Here is a 20,602-nt window from a genome sequence, read left to right as displayed (position 1 = left end):
CTATAAGGTTGGTCGTGGTAGGATATCGGCGGAATATCCCCCACGCTTTGTTTCGAGCCTTTTTTGCTGCTGTGCATTGTGAATTCCACCAAGGTTTGGGAAATGGTGGAAACCGGGCAGATGTTTTTGGAACAGCATTCGCAGCTGCTTGGACAATATTTTCTGTGATGTACTTAACTGCATCATTGATAGGCTCTTGACTGACCGCGCTAAGATCAAAATTTGCCTGATGTTGGAAGGCAGTCCAGTCAGCCTGATCAATCTTCCACCGTGGTAACCTGAAGGGAAGACATGGGCTCCCACTGTGTAACGAGGTTATCACAGGGAAGTGATCACTTCCATATGGATTCTCCTCCACGTCCCAAGCGAGTGAAGGGAGTAGAGAAGGGTAGCAGATAGAGAGATCAATGGCAGAAAAAGTACGAGTAGGCATGTGGAAGAAAGTGTTTGTTCCAGTATTTAGAAGGGAAAGGTCATTGTCATTTCGCACATGCTCTATGACTCGTCCCCTTCCGTTGATGTTAGCACTACCCCACAGGGTGTTATGTCCGTTAAAATCCCCGAGAAGTAAGAAAGGGGGAGGCAGCTGCATTAGAAGATCATCAAGGTCTGCCTGGGAGATGTCAGTCCCAGGTGGCAAATAAATGGAACACACAGTTAATAAAAATCCCACTGAAAGGCGAATTGCAACAGCCTCTATGCTGGTTGTAATTAGCAAGGGCTGCACTGGGGTCTGGTTACCCACAAGGATAGCCACTCCCCCATGTACAGAGCCATCTGCAATTCTATCCTTTCGAAAAAATGTGATGCTGTGCATTGTGCGATCATCATTTGCCTTTAGATATGTCTCCTGCAAGCAAAAGCACACTGGCTCGTGCTTTTGCAGGAGGGCCTTGATGTCATCAATATTTCGCCAGAATCCACGACAATTCCATTGTAGGAATTTAGCCATTATTTTGGCTTGGTGGGTCTATCAGGCGGCTTCCGAGGTGCTGAGGGCTTACTTTTATCAGTCTTGGATTTATCTTTTTTGGGGAAGAATGGACGCTGTCCCGTGTCCATTTCTTCCTCCGCAAAGAGTTCCAAGACTGAATCTTCGGGTACCTCCTTCTGCTCGACATCCATTTTTTCTTGGGTACTAGGGGGGACTTCCCCTTTCTTATTCTTTTCTTTCATAATTACCTTTGTTACTTGTGGAGCATTAGGAGGTACCGATATAGGAGTGGCAGCTGATTGGTCCTTTTGTGCAGGTTTTTGAGAACTTAAGAGATACCGCGCGATGGGAGTGAAAGACTCCTTTGGAGGAATGGTCATGTCCGTCTGAGTTCCGACGGAACATCTCCCTGCTACCTTCTGGGTGTAGGTAGGTTTGTTGATATTCAGGGGTTTGACCGATTTCCTTGCCTCCTGGTATGATATATTTAGCTCTGCTTTCAGCCGTTGAATTTCTTTTTCTTCTTTCCACCTCTGGCATGCTCGTGAATAGGCCGGGTGTTCGCCTTCACAGTTAATACAGGTGGGTTTTGCGGCTGAACATGCTGTTGTTTCGTGGTCCTTTGCACCGCATCGTGCGCATGCAAGGACTCCATGGCAGGCCATTTGAGAATGTCCATACTTCTGGCATTTAAAACACCGTAAAGGGTTTGGAACGTATGGACGCACTGAACAGTTGATGTATCCAGCTTTAATTTCATCAGGAGGTTTAGGAGAGTTAAAAGTCAGGATAACGCTCCTGGTTTTAACAATTTTTCCATCCCTTCGCGCAGTAATTCTCTTGACGGCTCCCTGGGGTTTTAATTCAGAGCAGATTTCCTCCTCTGTTACGTCGAGAAGGTCCCACTCCAAAATGACACCTCTCGATGAATTGAGTGTTCTGTGTGGTGTCACTGTTATAGGTATTCCTCCGATTGATGTTGTTTGGAGTAGATGTTCCGATTGCCTGTCATTTTTAGTTTCAATTAAGAGGTCTCCAGAACGGAGCCTCTTAACTGATTTGGGAGAACCTGCTAACCCATCTAACCCTTTTTGAATAAAAAAGGGCGACATTTTACCAATCGGTTTTTCCCCGGTGGAGTGCATAATTAGGAACCTTGGAACAGGCTCTGATGGTACTTCAGTTCGCTGCCTCTTTGTACTAATAATACTATCTGTGTCTTCGTCTGTGTTTGCAGATAGGGACCGGGTTGGGGCCCCTGAAGAAATATGTTTATCAGGATTCATAGAGTTTTTTATATGGTTCAGTGCGTGGGCTCCCCACCCACCACGGAGCCCAAAGGGACGCCCACCACCCGGCATGCAATAAATGCGCTCGGGAGTGGGACGCCAGGGCTACCCAGACACTATACCCGCACCGCCGCCAGCCTGAATCCTGTCCCTCGGACCATGAGGGTAGGGGCGTGGCATTGACACGGTTGACCCTCGAAGGCGAGCCTACTAGCCGATTGATCCTAGCCGGGCCTTCCAGGACCACCCGTCTTGTCGAAGCAGGGGCCAAAGTGGTGTATTGAAGCTGGGCCCCTCAACCACCAGGAACCCCCTTTCCGAATTTCCACGGGTCGCAGCGCACAGCAAACACGCCGGATTCCATTGATGTAAGCCTGGAACCTGGGCTGTGGATCCCAGTGATGCTAGTCTGGAAGTCCAGCAGCGTCACTGGGAGGTCCCCTCACCACGTACAGGTGCCCATGTCGAGGGGTCTTCATTTTGTTACAAAAAACATGTGTTGTTCATAAAAAAAAAAAAAAATAAATAAATAAAAGTCAAGGTCAGCCATTTAAACCATCCTCATAAAAACACATAGCATTTGGATATACTTTTCTTATCAGTGGGCTTACTTTCTTGGTATTTGTTGTTATTAATTGATTTGAATAACTTGTGACGTGATTTGCAATACTAATTATACCATTTCATTACTATTCAAGGGTTTTAAAAAATAATAAACATGCCAAATTTCATACTGTATGAAAATTAATTTTGACCCACTTTTTCCTCTCTTCTTTATCTGAAGGCAATATTATGTCTAATGGTTCAAGCTCCTTTTCGGCATTAATTATAGATTTGGCATTTACAGATACTCCAGACAGCTTAAACACAGGACCCCGATCTCTTCTTTTCCCAGCAGATACTAAAAAAGTAAATATATATATTATTTGAACAGTATTGTACATATTATCTTAAATACTGAATATATGAAAACCTTGAACTGTGTAAAGTTTAGATTCTCCACATTTTGTGGATGTTTTCTCCTCTGCTTCTTCAGTGATTGTAATCCTGCTTTTATGCTGTCTTAAAGAATAAAACAAAAAGAAAATATTTTTTTTCCAGTTTGGTCTTTTTTGTAACAGCAGAATTACAATCATTCAAGAAGTGGAGGAGAAAGTATATATAAAAAGTATGATTTTCATTTAGAGTAATAAGTAGGTAACGGTTTTTCAAGCATTTAGTATATAAAAATATGCCTTTAAAATACCACATTTTCCTACATGTTATCTGCAGGTAAAATCTGCAGGTATTAGAAGATTTTATCATCACAATAGCATCTCTCAAACTGATTTCCTCCTTAAATTTATTTAACCTATCAACTTCCACGACAGATGGAAGTTTGTTCCAGCGATTAACCACCCGCTGGCTAAAGGCAAATTTCCGCACATCTATTCTACATCTGTCTTTTCTTAATTTGAATTTATGGCCCCTTAGGTTCGTAATCTGAACAAGTGGAAGGATCCCATCAGAATTCAGTGTGCTCAACCCATTCAAGGCTTTATACACCTCAATCAGATCACCGCGCAGCTGCCTACTCTCCAGCCACTACAATTTGCAGAACTTAAGCCTCTCCTCTTGATCCTCTTGGTAAGAGGATCCCTTTGTTCCCCTCACCCTCACCAATCTTGTTGCCCTTCTCTGTACACACTCAAGCCAATCTACATCCTTTCTAAAATGAGGCCTCCAGACCTGTACGCAGTACTCAAGGCGTGGCCTGACCATTGCCTTATACAGAGGGACAATCACCTCCTTCTCCCCTAGAAAAATTCCTATATATCATTAACAAAACCCCATGACCTGCCCTGGCAGCTTGTCTGCATTGTTCAGAAAACTTCATATCTGACTGCACAATTACTCCCAGCTCTTTTTCATTTTCTACCACCTTAAGTGTAGTACCACACAGTTGGTACGTTTCTCTGAGGTTAATTCTACTCATGTGCAGTACTTTGCATTTGTCAAGGTTAAACTTCAGATGCCAATTCTTAGCCCATCTGCCAAAATTATCTAGATCCTGTTGCAGCAGCACACTGCCATTACTGTCATTAACAACCCTGCCAACCTTTGTATCATCTGCACACTTCGCCACTAAACCTGATATACCTTCATAAATATCATTTATACAAAGGGTACTAGGAAAGTTTTGCAATACAGCTTTGTTTATTTAATTTTTTCAAAGTAATTTCCTCTACATTCAATACACCTCTCCATTCTCCGAAATCAATCTTTAAACCAGTTCTGCCAAGTTTCACTAGGGAGTAAAGCACACTCGTTGTCCCAAGCCCGTAGAAGATCCTCATCACTGGAAAACCGCCTCCCTTTTAGCTTCATTTTCACATGCGGGAACAGTGCAAAGTCGCAGGGAGCAAGGTCTGGACTGTAGGGAGGGTGCTCGAGAAGTTTCAGTCCTGTCGTGGTCAAATATTCGGTGGCATTGTTCAGTATACCACTTAGCTGTGACTGTCTTCTGTGGAACGTGTCCAAAACGACACGTTCCACAATTCCACTCGATTTGAAAAATACAGCTATCATTTTCTTCTTTACAGGTCGGGATTTTCTGACAATTACGGGTGTGTCGTCATCATCAAAGACCCAAACTTTGTTTTGAGCCTTGGTCGGCAGATCGTAATAGTACAGCCAAGTCTCGTCACCTGTCACAATGTTGTTCACATACAGAGATTGTCCCCTATCAAACTTTTTTAACATCTCCCGGCACCAAGTCACACGTCGTGTCATCTGCTCTTCAGTCAGTTGATGCGGCACCCAGAGAGAACAAAGTTTCTTCACGTGCAAATGATCTTGCAGAATCGAACGAATTGCTGGTGCATTTAGGCCCAAAGTATCCTCTATCTGTTGGTAGGTCAATCGCCTGTTTTCGTCAAGCATTTTCCTCACAGCAGTAACGTTTTCCTCCATAACTGACGTTCATGGCCTTCCCGGCCTCTCAGAATCCTCCAGAGTGAAATTTCCCCTTTGGAATTCTCTATACCACCTGAATATCGTTGTACGATGTGGACAATCATCATCTAGTGCAAGAGTCATTTCTTCTAAGCACTGGTCTATGGTTAAACCACGCACGAAATTATACCGCAAAACTGTCCTTATCTCATTTCGTGACCACGATGCCATTGCAAGCACTTTACACTCTCACTACTAATGAATAACTGAGCCCATCGACTTGGCGCGGCGGCTACTATGCACGTATGAACATGTCTCAACATGCAGCAACAAGCAGCTTCCTGTGATTCATTGTTGCGTCATATTGCAAAACCTTCCTAGTACCCTTTGTAAATATACAAAACAACAGAGGACCCAACACCGAACCCTGTGGGACTCCACTAAAAACATTAGTCCACAAAGAGCAGCACCCATTAATTACCACCCTCTGTCTTCTCCCACTCAACCATCCTTTTATCCATTGTAGCAACTTACCCTTAATACCATTCTGCTCCAATTTGTACAATAGTCTTCCATGCGCAACAGTGTCAAAAGCCTTCCTGAAATCCAAATATATGATATCAAAATTATTTTTTGCATCCAGTTCCTTTGTAACCACATCATAATATTCTATAAAATTTGTCAGACAAGACTCCCCCTTAACAAACCCATGCTGTGTCTGAATTATTGCTGCAGTCTTGTCTAGATGATCCTGATGTACATAGATAATAGAGAAGTGAACTTGTATTTCATGGTATATTGCCATGAGCTAAAACAATGCACAGATCCCTAATAAAAAATGAAATAAAATCAATAAATTATATATATATCTGACTTATACAGACAAAAAGCCAATTATTAATAGAACAAATCCAATACTAGGTGCAGCATTAACTTACACAACAACTGAAAAAAATTCAGAAGCTTGCTGGCAGAAAAACAGCTAGTACATCAGAGGCATACGATGCAAGAAAACTAGCTTAGGCAGCATTAGCCAAAAAAAAAAAAAAAAAAAAAACCCATTCCCATTTCACACCTCCATTTGTTCCAAATATCTGTTTAGCTCAGCCTTAAATTTATTTAAGGCTGAGTTGAACAGGTATTTGGAAGTCTCTTCAACCAATCAACTACCCGCTGGCTAATGGCAAACTTCCACACATCTATTCTACAACTGTCTTTTCTCAATTGGAATTTATGCCCTCTCAGGTGATTATTTTGAGCAAGAGGAAGAATTCCATCAGCATTGAGCATGTTCAACCCATTCAAGGCTTTATACACTACAATCAGCTCACCTCGCAGGTGCCTAGTCTCCAGACATTGTAATCTGCAAAACTTAAGCCTTTCTTCATAAGAGCAACCCTTCGTTCCATTCACTAATCTTGTTGCCCTTCTTTGTACTCATTCCAACAGCTCTACATCCTTCTTAAAATGAGGCCTCCAGACCTGTATACAGTATTCAAAGTGTGGCCTGACCATAGAGGATAATCACCTCCTTATCCCTGCTAGAAAAATTCCTGTATATCATTCACAAGACACCATGAGCTACTCTTGCAGACCGTCTGCACTGCTCAGAAAACTTCATATCTGCCTGCACAATTACCCCCCCAGGTCCTTTTCATTCTTTACCACTATCAGTGTAGTACCACAGAGTTAATATGTTACTCTGGGATTACTGCTTCCCATATGTAGTATTTTACATATGTCAATGTTAAACTTCATTGCCACCTCTCAGCCCATCTGCTCAACTTTTCTAGATACTGCTGCAGCAGCGTACTGTCATTAGTGTCCTTAACAACCCTGCCACCCTTCGTATTGTCTGCAAACCTGGACATTAAGACTGACATACCATCATCAATATCATTTATAAATACAGAAAACAACAGTGGACCCAACACTGAACCCTGAGGGACTCCACTAATAACATTAGTCCACGATGAGCAGTCCATTGATTGTCACTCTCTGTCTTTTCCCCCTCAACCATTCCTTTATCCATAGCAGCAATTTGCCTCTAATGCCACAACTGCTCCAATTTGTGCAGCAATCTTCCATGTGCAACAGTATCAAAAGCCTTTCTAAGATCTAAATATATAATATCAAAGTTATTCCCTTCATCCAGTTCTTTTGTGACTGCATCATAGTATCCAATCAGATTAGTCAGGCAAGACTTCCCCTTAACAAAACCATGCTGTGTCCCAGCTATAACTGAAGTCTTGTCTAGATGATCCTGCAGTGCTTCTTTAATCAGTGCCTCCATTAATTTTCCTGGAATAGAAGTTAAACTCACAGGTCTATAATTACTTGTGTCAGCCTTTGATCCTCCTTTGTGAATCGGGGTCACATTTGCACATCTCCGGTCTATGGGTACCTCCCCTGAGTCCAAGGAAGCGCTCATAATTATGGCTAAGGGTTTGCTTACTTCCTTTGCTGCCTCATTTAATATAACTGGATAGATCCCATCCACCCCAGGTGCCTTTCTTGTGTTTATCTTCAACAATTTCTCCTCCACTTTACTCTCAGTTATTCCAAGATTTTCTAGCTTACTGCCACTAATAACATTAGTCCAAGAAGAACAGTGTCCATTGATTACCACTCTGTCTTCTCCCGCTCAACCATCCCTTTATCCATAGCAGCAATTTGCCTCCAATGCCACACTCATGGTGCCACAAGACACCATGAGCTACTCTTGCCGACTGTCTGCACTGCTCAGAAAACTTCATATCTGACTATAAAATTACCCCCAGGTCTTTTTCATTCTCTACCACACTGAGTGTAGTAGCACAGAGTTGATACATAACCCCAGAGTAACGTATACGATCCTGATGCAGCAGTGTACTATCATCAGTATCATTAACAACTTGCCAACCTTCATATCGCCTGCAAATTTGGATATTAACCCTGATATACATTCATCAATATCATTGATAAATGCAGAAAACAATGATGGACCCAACATGGATCCCTGGATAACACCGCTAAATACATTAGTCCACAAAGAGCAGTATCCATTGATTACCACTTTCTGCCTTCTTCCATTCAACCATCCCTTTATCCATAGCAGCAAATTGCCTTTGATGCCATTGTACAGCAGTTTTCTATGTGCAACAATATCAAAAGCTTTCCTGAAATCCAAGTATATAATGTCAAAATTATTTTTTGCTTCGAGAACCTTTGTGACTACATCATAGTATCCAATCTAATTGGTCACACAAGATTTCCCATTAACAAAACCCATGATGCATCTGAACTATAACTGTAGTCTTGTCTAGATGATCCTACAGTGCTTCTTTAACCAGTGTTTCCATTAATTTCCCCAGAACAGAAGTTAAATTAACAAGTCTGTAATTACTTGTATCACCTTTTGATCCTCCTTTGTAAACTGGGATCACATTTGCACATCTCCAGTTCATGGGGACCTCCCCTGAGTCCAAGGAAACTCTCATAATTATGGCTAAGGGTTTGCTGCCTCCTTTAATACAACTGGGTAGATCCCATCCACCCCAGATGCCTTTCTTATGTTTAACTTCAACAATTTCTTATTCAGATTGCTCTCAGTTATTACAAAATCATTTAACTCCCTGTCAGAGTTTGATAAACTTCTGGCACTCTCCCTCCCTGAATAACTTCTCATGTGTAAATGTAGATGCAAATACTCATTCAGTTTGTCACCTAACTGAGCAGGGTCTTAAACAGTTAAATCATTGATATTAAGTGGACCAATCTGATTCATCTCCTTCCTTCTAGAGTTTACATATGTAAAGAACTCTGCTGTTTTTCTTTGCATCCTTTGCCAAAGATTTCTCGTAATCTGCCTTCGCCTGCCTAACCTCCTTTGTGACTTGATTACTCGCCAGCTTATATCTATCATGGGCTTCAGCGTCACCTGATGACTTATAAGCATCCTATGCATTTTTCTTCTCTGCCACGAGTCTCATTAGTTCACCTGACATCCATTTAGGCCTAAACCTTGAACAGTATTTCTTAGTTGGAACAAAAAGCCTAGTAGCTTCCAAGATTACTTCCTTAAATGATTCCCATTTAGAATTTGCTATTGGTAACATCATTGCTCCCACTGTATAGACTTTAAAAACCGTCTCAGATCATTGTTGTCACCTTTATAAAAACAAAAACCCTTTCCTTTACCCCTGACGGTAGTTACATCTTTGAATAAATCCCACATCAGCACACTGTGATCATTGCCACCTAGTGGTTCCTTTATCTGCAGATTCTTAATGCATGTAGAATCACTGCTGATAATCAGATCAAGAGTATTACTCCCTCTGTTGCCTCTTGAACATGCTGTTGTAGAAATCAATCATCCAATAAATCCAAAGAGCCTTGCTAGTGTGCGAGTGACCAACTCAAAATTCCCCATTATAAGACAATGTCATTTACTGGCCAACTCTATTTCTCCGTACAATTGTTCGTCATACTCATTAGAGCCATTTATGTATAGAATAACCATAATTCTATACATAAAATTTGGAAGGGAAAAAAGCTAAGTAACCGAATGCTAAAATTTCATGAAAAAAGCAGTAAAATGAGTACAGATACAGCACACCAATCTAGTTTGAATACTCTGATCCTGAAATATAAAAATTAGTAACATATAGCAAAAACATTAAAAGGGAAAAGTATATGACAACAGTACTCAGGCATGCTGCCCACCCCATAAAATTGGGTCCTATAAATCAGCAAAGAACAGCAAATAGAATAGAATAATGAACCCTGTTAAACCCTGGTGGAAAGATAGTGGGCAATCATCTACTAACAGTGGTTATTACTCAAGTGAGCTGGGAGTAAAAACTCAACATCTAAATTGAGGGATCCTGGCTAAAAAGAATTTTGGTATGTAGAAAAAGGAAGGCAATACTGCACTCTGTGTAACAGAATGCAGATATATGATAAAAGACAAAGGGAAATATCTCAAGGAATAAGTAAAGTTAAAAAACTGAGTATGGAGAAAATAAAAGGTGGGAGTACAATAATAGTACCTACCAAATTCTATCAAATTTCAATGTATCCTTTTACTTTAATTATTATTATTTGAAGTTTATTACTGCTTTTTCTTTTGTTAAAGGTTATCATAATACACTTGGATCTTTATATTCTTTTAAACTTTTTTCACTTTTCAGTTTCTTACTTTCCTTTATATTACTTCCTATAGGGTTGGCATACTATACACTGAACATAAAGACAGCTACATCTGCTCTTATTTTTATTTACATTATATATAGCTGTCTCCCACTATAATGCTGTTCATAAAGCACTTGTTTGCTATAGGACTCTGTTTCCCCCCAGAACAGTGCTATTCACACCAGTTACCCATTAGGGGGTGTTTGGGTGCCTGAAAGGCCTCATCAATTTTTTTTTTTTACTGTAATCCCTTTCAGTTCAATTTTCCCAATCAACTTCAATTCACAGTACTTGTCTTTAAAGGCATGTTCTTTCATTTAAATCAACTTTTAATTGGCACTGTAATTAACAAAAAAACAGATGAATTGCTAGCCAAACTGGAAATACTGCAAAGCAACTCCAGATTATGACAAAGAGAAATTTTGAAAGCTGTCTGTTTATTGTCCTAAAAGTTATTTTTTGTGCCCATGGGTAATTTACATATCTCTGTGTTAATTTTCTGTTAGTTTTTTATACCACCACAAGTTTCCTGTGTCCATGTCGGTAAAATGCTATCATCATTCAAGAGGTAGAAAATATATCAAAGTGATCACTGCACAATATTTCTTGTATATGTTTATTATACAATTTCTTATATGGATATTTCTTATACTATCACTGCACAATTTCTTGTATGAATATGTTTATACATCACAATAAATTGTGGGATGATGTATAAAGCATACAAAAATATATGCTTTAACATCATCCCACCCAGCAGAGTTACTGAAAAGGGAGTGTCCATTCGGAGGTTCTAATTAGCTGAAGTTTATTGAGGTGTTGCTTATAAACTTTCTCTTAAGGAACTACCGTTTCCTGATAGGGAGTTGCAGTGAGCTGCATAGTGCTCATTAGCACTGCTGTTTTCAATTCAGTTTTGGTTTACATATTGTTTATGTGCATTTTTGTTCAAGATTAAGCTTACTGTGTAGGTAGTTTCAACTTTTTTCTCTCTCTCTCTCTCTCTCTTTTTTAAATTGTTCTCAAAGGGATCAAGTGAATCAACTAGCACTAATTATGTGAAGAAAGTGTAAAACTATTGGAAAAACATTTGTTGGAAACTAAATTCTAAAAGACTGGATCTGATATAGCAATTGATTTACACTAAATTTTGTGCTTTTGAGCAACTGAAATTCAACAGTATCACAAGCTGTTACTGTAAATAATGTAAATACATTATACATATAATGTTGTTCAATTTTAATGGCAAGCTTCCTCAAATTTTATTGAACACATTGTATTTATGTTTTATTGGATATTTTATGTATTTACATTTTATATTTAAAGCTTTAAGTATTTCTGCTACATTTCTTGGTCCTTGAGGTTGTCACACACATTCTCTCAGATATGCCAGACAAGCTGTACTTGCTTCCTGGGAGTCTAAAACGCTGATGGAACTGATATTCGGGTGACACTTAAGTCAAGTGGACCCAATTTCGGCGAAGTCTGGACGGTCTGTGACAGCCAAATCCTCTGCTTGCACCTTCATGATAGTGGGACTGTTAGTAATCCTGGATATAACCTCCATGCACAAGTACATGGTGGGTGACCACCCAGGTTCACACCAACGTAAGCAGGGGTGGAGGTGTGGCGCCCACACCACAGGGAGGAACGCCGCCCCCTCTACGTTACCAGGCAGTACTAGGTGGTAGATGACTCTCATCAACCGGTGAAATACCACCACTTTGCTTATTGGAGGCTTGAAGTGGTGGAACCCATGTTTAGTCTCTAGAGCTAAGTTCCGGTCAACCCTTCCCTGTCTCTTCCATCATGCAGTATGATTGATGACTTTTGAGGTTATGATGAACGTCGTGGCGAGATCCAATATTCCTTACATTTCACGGGTACAGCTCTAAAACGGTGTTCGCAGGCCGGCCGCTAGTTAGTACACCGGATTGAACCTATTGGTAACTCTCTAGGAAGCTTCCGGATCAGCTAGTGTATAATCTTGCTACCTCTACTCTGCCAGATAGTGACTGGAAGGAGTCCGAGTAGTGTGTATGCGGGGAGCATTGTCGAGGCCACGTTATGTCAAGGATCTGGGTATATTCTTACACCATATCCAAAAATTTCATTACTTCATACAGCATGTCCCACCTACTTTTTCTTACTATTGAATACACCATGAATTGTCAAACTAATAGAGCAAGCTTACCTGCGAAAAGATCTAAACCTCCCAAGGACTTCCTAATTCATTTCACAAATATGCATGGTCTCAATTCTAATCTCAACGATGTCCATTTCCACTTGCAGTCTGCCAAACGCCATGTACTTTTTCTGACAGAATCTCAGTTATCAGTTGATTCATCTACTGCTCATCTCAGATACCCAAATTATTCGATGTATGATTCCTTTCGCCTCAAAGGTGGTACTTGTGCATAATACCGTTCTGATATTCCCTGTCAGAGACTTGGCAATTTGGAATCTCCTCTCTTTCATCTTCTCTGGCTTAAAATCTCTCTACCTCATTGTGTCAAATTCATCTGTTGTCTCTACCGTTCTCCCAACTCCACTAATCACTTGGAGCTCTTTGACTTCCTCTCTTTGCAACTTGACTTTCTCCAGTACAACTTTCCTAACAGTGAAGTAATTTTCCTTGGTGATTTTAATGTTCACAACTCCAGCTGGCTTCCGTTTTCTAGTCACGCTGACCCAGCAGGTCGAGATGCTGAGGCTTTTGCAATTACTAATGACCAGCACAGATTGTTCATTTACCTACAAGAATACCGGACAATCCTAATCATACAGCCAATACGCTTGATCTTTTTCTCACAAACAACCCTTCTAAGTACACGGTCGAAGTGAGAGGTCCTTTAGGCACTTCAAACCACAACTTGGTGATTGTCTCTTCTCCAATGGAACCTTTATCTCATGGCTATTCCCAACCTCGTGTTGCTTGGCATTACAAGAATGCAAAATGGGATGACCTGCGAGACTTCTTTTCTTCTTTTCCTTGGTCGGATTACTGTTTCAAAATGTCTGATGTCAACGTTTGCTCAGATCGTGTTAGTGAAATTATTCTTGCAAGAATGGAATCCTTTATCCCACACTCCACTTTAAAATCTCGTCCTTTATCTAAACCTGGGTTTTCCAATAAATGTGCTAAGGCTGTCCAAGAGAAGAATGTTGCATATCATAATTGGCTTGCTTCTAATTCTTCAGTTTCATTTTCTGCCTACACCAAAGCTCGCAACAGTTGTAAAGCAGTTATTAACCAGTCCAAACTAGAGTTGAACAGGCCAAGAGTAGAAAACTTGCTTCTTGCCCTAATGGTAGCCGAGCATTCTGGTCTCTGGCCAAAGCTATTGGCCGCAACTTTTGCCCATCATTGCTCCCACCTCTGTCCAAACCAGATGGTTCTGTTGCCACTTCAGCCAAGGATAAAGCTGACCTGCTAGCATTCCATTTTTCTTCCAGCTCATGTATTAATGATCTTGGTAAAACACCTCCCACCATTCCCAACACGCTCCATTCAATGCCTCCTGTGGTCTTCCATCAAAAGGATATCAGAAGGATTTTGATGAATCTTGATGCTAAGAAAGCTCCAGGTCCTGATGGTATTTCTCCACTTGTTCTCAAAACCTGTGCTCCTGAACTTACTCCTATTTTTTGCCGCCGTTTTTCACTTTCTTATTCCAAAGGTGTTTTTCCTTCTGCTTGGAAATTTGCTCATATTCAGCCAGTTCCTAAAAAAGGGGTGACAAATCCCTCCCATCCAATTATCATCCCATTGCAATCACTTCTACTCTTTCTAAAGTAATGGAGAAATCAATTAACCGCCAACTCTTAAACTAACTAGAAACCTTCCGTCTGATCAACAATCGCCAGTATGGATTCCGTCAGTGTCGATCCACTGGTGATATTCTGGCTTATGTTACCCATTTATGGACTAATTTAATTCGGTAAAACACAAGTAGTTGCTCTTGACATCTCAAAGGTGTTTGATCATGTTTGGCATAAAGGTCTTCTAAACAAGCTTCCATCTTATGGTTTGCCAACTGATTTTAGTAATTGCTTATCCAATTTTCTCTCTGATCGCTCACTGAGGGTGATGGTAGATGGCTCTCTGTCTTCTAACTTCTCCACTAATTCCGGTGTCTCCCAAGGTTCAGTTCTTTCCCCCACTCTTTTCCTCTTGTATATTAATGACCTTCTTCCATTGACTGGAAATCCTATCCATAGATTTGCCGATAATAGCATTCCACTTTCCATTTTGAGAAACCTTGTCCTGCTTAATCAGCTTCAACTTCTCGAAAATCTGCTACCAATTCCTAAAATGCCGACCTTCAGGTAATTCTCCAGTGGGGCATTTCAACCCTTCTAAAACTCAATCTTGTCTTATATCTCGCAAAAAGGATTCTTCTGCGCCTATGCTTATCTTTAGTGACACTCCGATTTCTAGGCAAAATGATATATATCTTTTGGGGATTACCCTGACTTCTAATCTCTCTTGGCACAAGCACATTACAAATATTGCTTCCTCTGCATCTAAGAAACTTGGTTTTCTCTTTCGCTCTTGGCGTTACTTTTCTTCCAAACAGCTGCTCACTCTGTATAAATCGCAAATCCGCCCTGCAATGGAATTGTTCCCATATCTGGGGTGGTGCCCCCAAAACCTCTCTCAGGCTTCTTGATTCCATTCAGAAGAGGGCAGTTAGGTTAATTAATGATTCATCTCTAACAGAGTCTCTCCACTTGCTGTCTCATAGATGTACTGTTTCTGCTGCATGCCTCTTCTACAGATACTTCCATGGGCACTGTTCTTCTGAATTGGCTTCTATAATTCCTGCTCTCTCTTTCAAAACAGTCCGAACACGTGCCGCCACTAGCCAGCATCCATTTACTGTCCAACTTCAAACCCATAGAACCAACTTTTCATCTTCCTCATTTATTCATTCAACTGCCGTTTTCTGGAACAACCTTCCTTCATAAGTATTTCCTGAAAATTACAATCTACAGGAGTTCAAGTCCAATGTCAACAAATATCTTCTTTCGTCTTCTTAACCTCAAACCCAAGCACGGTACTAAGTACTATAGGTTCTAATACCTCTCGTGTTTGGGGTTCACATAAAAAAAAAAAAAAAAACATTTAATATTGTTATATAGAGAAATGGTGCTTTAAAATTAACTATAAACAAGAGTCATGCCAGCCACTTACAATTATTTACATAATAGTCTATGGATAGATCAGTCCTGCGTAATGTAGATTCACTTAACACTGTTTTTATAGACCCAATTAAGAGCACTAAGTGGGGGATGCCTGTATATATAAGTTAAAAAATTTTAATAAAATTTTAACTAAACCCTCCCCCCACACACTTGTGTGGGGGGAGGGTTTAGATTGAATTGTATTTTGATATCTGCATTACCAGATGCATGATGTATGATGCATTACCAGATGCATGATGCATTATCATTACCAGATGCATGATGTCATAAAAAGAACTTTGATGATATATTATGTGTAATTTTTTCCCAAACTTATTTGATGTTGGTAATTGATTAGAGTGATACTTGTAGCTGCTGTATTGGAAAAAATCAAATATCTTGAAAACTGTTCCTGTGAATTAGTTACAGAATTAATCAAAACTCATAAAGGGCATTTTTATGTTTGTGCTAGATAGTTACATGTTTTTGAAAGGAAAATATATAGACGATAAAATCGACTTGGTGGCTGTTTTTTTTTTTTTTTTTTTTGCCAGTGCAGCAAAAGCCTGTGGCTTCCTTGCACTATAGGGCAAATACTGTTACTTACTATATTATGAAGGACACCATTGTAAAGAACAATGGCATAAATAATAATAAACATTATTCCACAAAGACTGAAGCAGGAAAATCCATAAATGATCTTATAGAACATGCTTTATCCTTTTAGGAATCAACTGATGATATGGTGGCAAGCATTTTGGGAAGATCAAATGTTGCCATTTTCAAGTGACTTCCATCTACTCAATGTACAAAGTAAAACCAAAGAATCTGCCAACTATAAAGGAGTTATCAGTGCTGACAACTTCCTACTGTTTGACAGCAGTCCTGACCAAGACAGAAATTTGCTCTTTGTTATATATCATGTTTTATTCACAATGATAATATGTTCAAATCTGGCTCTCATGAATATTCTAAGTTTCTTTTTTCCCCCTAAATGTTCCCCAAACATGAATGTTAGTACACTTAGCACTAGTATCAGCAAGGAAGATCCTTGCTGATACTAAACTCGAATTGCTGCAGTATGTAATTTTCAGGAAATACATGTAAAGGAAGACCATTCCAGAAAGCAGAAGTTGAAGGGATAAATGACAAAGAAGAAAAGTTGATTCTGTAAGTTTGAAGTTGGGTAATAAATGCATGCTGACTGGTTGCAGCAAAAGTTTGTAATGATTTTGAAGAATGTGGGAATTATAGATGCCGATTCATTCGAACAGTGCTCATGGAAGCATCTACAGAAAAGGCATGCAGCAGAAAAAGAACATTTATGAGACAGAATAGAGACTTAAAGATTAATTATTAATTTATTAATTAATAATTAATCTGACTGTCCTTCAGTGAGGTTTTGGGGACACCACTCCCAGATGTGGGAACAATGGGAATAATATTCTATGGTAAGGCAGATTTCAGATTTTTACAGAGTGAGTAGTTGTTTTTTTAAATGAAAAGTAATGCCAAATGCAAAAAATAAATATATATACAGTGGGATATGCTAGAAAGAACTTAATTGGTTCTAGAACCTCGTTTGTTATAGCATCTGTTCGTTCTAGCATACATTGAAATATATGTATTTAGGGGTAATCCATTCCAGGCCCACAGTCTAGAGCAAAGTTACCATCCAATACAATGATTTAAACATGAAAAATATAATACAAAATGAAAAATATAAGTGTAAAAATAATGTAAAATGAATTTATTTAATTTTTATACACTGTACATAAAATCTGAAAAGCATAAACAATGTTTCCTTAGTGAAAAATATGAAGAAACTTTCCCTAATAAAAAGCATAAACAATCTAATGCACATGAAAAGGATAAACAATCTTTCCCTAGTGAAAACTATAATCGAACTTTCCATAATAAAAGCAAAAAAAATCTTTTGCACCTAAAAAGCATAAACAATATTCCCACAGTGAAAATATAAACAAACTTTCCCTAATAAAAATCATAAAAAATCACAGAGGTGGAAGGAGAGGAGTCATCATTCCTGCTCATCTTGGGTGACTGTGCAGTGGGAGGTTCATCAGTTGGAGGTCGTTTGTCCACCTTTTTGAAGAATGAATCCAGGGTTGACTGCTTTATCCTGGATTTTTGGACCCTCCAAAAATGGGCCATCAAGGTGTCATTAAAATGATTAAGGGCCATTTCCACAGTGGTAATATCTGGGTGATAAATCTTTTATCAGTTTGGACAGTTTATTCCAGCAAGAGAACATCTCTTTGAGGTCCTCAGCTGTAATGCTGTGACTTTTTTCCTTGTCCTCATCCTTCTCATCCCCAAAAGCATTCCTCTTCTTCAGTGCCTCTGCCTCTTCATTGTGAAACTAGCTCCTCAAATGATAGCTCCTTCCTGTGGTCCTCCACCAATTCCTCCTCATTGATCTCCAGGCCCATGGAACTGCCCAGACACACAATTTCCTGCACAACGGGCTCTTCCTCCAACGGTTGAAAGCCTTCGAAGTCCCTTTGAGCCAAAGCATCAGGCCACAATGGCCTTCAAGCTGAATTCAAGCACCTAACAGACAAACTCCTTTGAAGCAATCACAATTAGGAAAACAGCATTTGCTATATTGAAGTGACCCTTCCAAAAGTCCTTCAGAGTCACATTACTGGAAGAAGTGGCCTCAAAACATTTCCTAAACAGTGCCTTAGTGTAGATTTTTTTAAAATTTGCGATCACCTGCTGACTGCCCTTAGGCTGGAGGAGAGGTGTCGTATTAGGTGGCAAGAAGTGAATTGTGATAAAACTGAACTCATCTGGTAATTCTTCCATCAAATTAGGAGGGGGGCTGGAGCATCGTCCATGACCAAAAATCCTTCTGCCTAAGGTATGGAAGCTCCTTCTCCCTAAGGTAGTCACGGACAGTGGGGCCAAACACCTCAGTCACCCAGTCGGAGAAAAGACTCCTAGTCACCCAAGCCTTGTGGTTGGAACACCACAAAACTCCAAGGTGGTTTTTCCTGATGTTTATAAAAGCTCTGGGGTTCTCCAAATGGTACATGAGCAGTGGTTTGACCTTGCAATCACCCTGCAAGGTCAAACCACTGCACAAAATAGCAATGTAAGCTGGTCTTTCATTGGCTTATAGCCAGGCAAGGTGGTGTCCTCCTCCATGATATATGTTCTGCATGGCATTCTCTTCCAGAAAAGGTAGTTTCATCGCAGCTAAACACCAGCTGCAAAAGAAATTTTCCATCCTTAATTATTTTCTTAAATTTCTCACAATGTTGCTCAGCAGCATTCCTATCTGCACTGGCCTCACCGTGCCTCACAACACTGTGTAATCCAGTCCTTTTCCTAAATCCAGGAAAACCACCCCTTGGTGCCAAAAAACTCCTTCACAGAATCAGTACTTGTACTTGTACTAGGAGCCTTAGCACCAAGTTCTTCAAACAATTTGTGAAAAGTCCAAAATTGTTTGGCTTTTTCACAAATAATCGCCTCGCTGACACTATCACTTGCCATCTGTTTTTCATTAATCCACACTAATAGAAGAGTTTCCATCTTTTCCGTGACATTACAATGTGAACTGCTTAACCTGCCACCACCCAGAGTAATATACCAAGCATTAGCATTAGCATTAGTAGAGGCATATGATGCAAGAAAGCAAGCTTATTCAGCATCAGCCAAAAAAAAAAAAAAAAAAAAACCCCACTCCCATTTCACCCCTCTGTTCGTTCGAAATACCTGTCCAGTTGAGCTTTAAATTTGTTTAGGCTATCAACTTCTACAACAAGTGATGGAAGTTGGTTCCACCAACCAACCACCCGCTGGCCAAAGGCAAATTTCCGCACATCTATCCGACATCCGTCCTTCCTCAATTTGAATTTATGCCCTCTGAGGTGATTATTCTGAGCAAGATGAAGAATCCCATTGGCATTGAGCATGCTCAAACCATTCAAAGCCTTATACACCTCTATCAGATCACCTCGCCGGTGCCTAGTCTCCAGACTCTGTAATTTGCAAAACTTAAGCCTTTCTTCGTAAGAGCAACCCTTTGTTCCATTCACTAATCTTGTTGCCCTTCTCTGTACCCGTTCCAGCAGTTCTACATCCTTTTTGAAATGAGGCCTCCAGACCTGTATACAGTACTCAAGATGTGGCCTAACCACTGCCTTATACAAGGGAATAATCACCTCCTTATCCCTGCTAGAAAAATTCCTGTATATCATTGACAAGACACCATGAGCTACTCTTGCAGCTCGTCTGCACTGCTCAGAGAACTTCATATCTGCCTGCACAATTACCCCCAGGTCCTTTTCATTCTCCACCACTGTCAGTGTAGTACCACAGAGTTGATACGTTGCTCTGGGGTTACTGTTTCCCATATGTAGTACTTTACATTTGTCAATGTTAAACTTCATTTGCCACCTCTCAGCCCATCTGTTCAACCTTTCCAGATCCTGTTGCAGCAGCATAGCGTCAGTAGTGTCCTTAACGACCCTGCCAACCTTTGTATCATCTGCAAACTTGGACATTAAACTTGATATCCCATCATCAATATCATTCATAAACACCGAAAACAACAACGGACCCAACACTGAACCTTGAGGAACTCCACTAATAACATTAGTCCACGTTGAGCAGTGTCCATTGATTACCACTCTCTGTCTTCTGCCACTCAACCAACCCCTTATCCATAGCAGCAATTTGCCTCCAATGCCACACTGCTCCAATTTGTGCAGCAGTCTTCCATGTGCAACAGTATCAAAAGCCTTTCTAAGATCCAAATATATAATATCAAAGTTATTCCCTGCATCCAGTTCTTTTGTGACTACATCATAGTATCCAATCAAATTGGTCAGGCAAGACCTGCCCTTAATAAAACCATGCTGCGTCTGAGCTATAACTGAATTCTTGTCTAGATGATCCTGCAGTGCTTCTTTAACCAGTGCCTCCATTAATTTACCTGGAACAGAAGTTAAACTAACAGGTCTATAATTACTTGTGTCAGCCTTTGATCCTCCTTTGTGAATTGGGGTTACATTTGCACATCTCCAGTCTATGGGTACCTCCCCTGAGTCCAAAG

General features: G+C 40.2%; 1 protein-coding gene across 3 annotated transcripts in view; it reads right to left on the bottom strand.

Moving 5' to 3' along the window:
• Positions 1-20,602, bottom strand: part of Chd1 (chromodomain-helicase-DNA-binding protein 1) — a 606,282-nt gene that overhangs the window by 138,562 nt on the left and 447,118 nt on the right. For all 3 annotated transcript variants that reach the window (XM_090371234.1, XM_090371253.1, XM_090371245.1), the window contains exon 28: positions 2,983-3,124. In XM_090371234.1, the coding sequence (XP_090227360.1) occupies positions 2,983-3,124 (142 nt within the window). The remainder of the gene's footprint in view (positions 1-2,982; positions 3,125-20,602) is intronic.

Source organism: Mastigoproctus giganteus, chromosome 1 (assembly GCF_048544385.1).
Source record: "Mastigoproctus giganteus isolate SK-2022 chromosome 1, ASM4854438v1, whole genome shotgun sequence".
Taxonomy (NCBI): domain Eukaryota; kingdom Metazoa; phylum Arthropoda; class Arachnida; order Uropygi; family Thelyphonidae; genus Mastigoproctus; species Mastigoproctus giganteus.
Note: the sequence above shows the minus strand (reverse complement) of the source record. Positions and strands in the feature narration are given on the sequence as shown.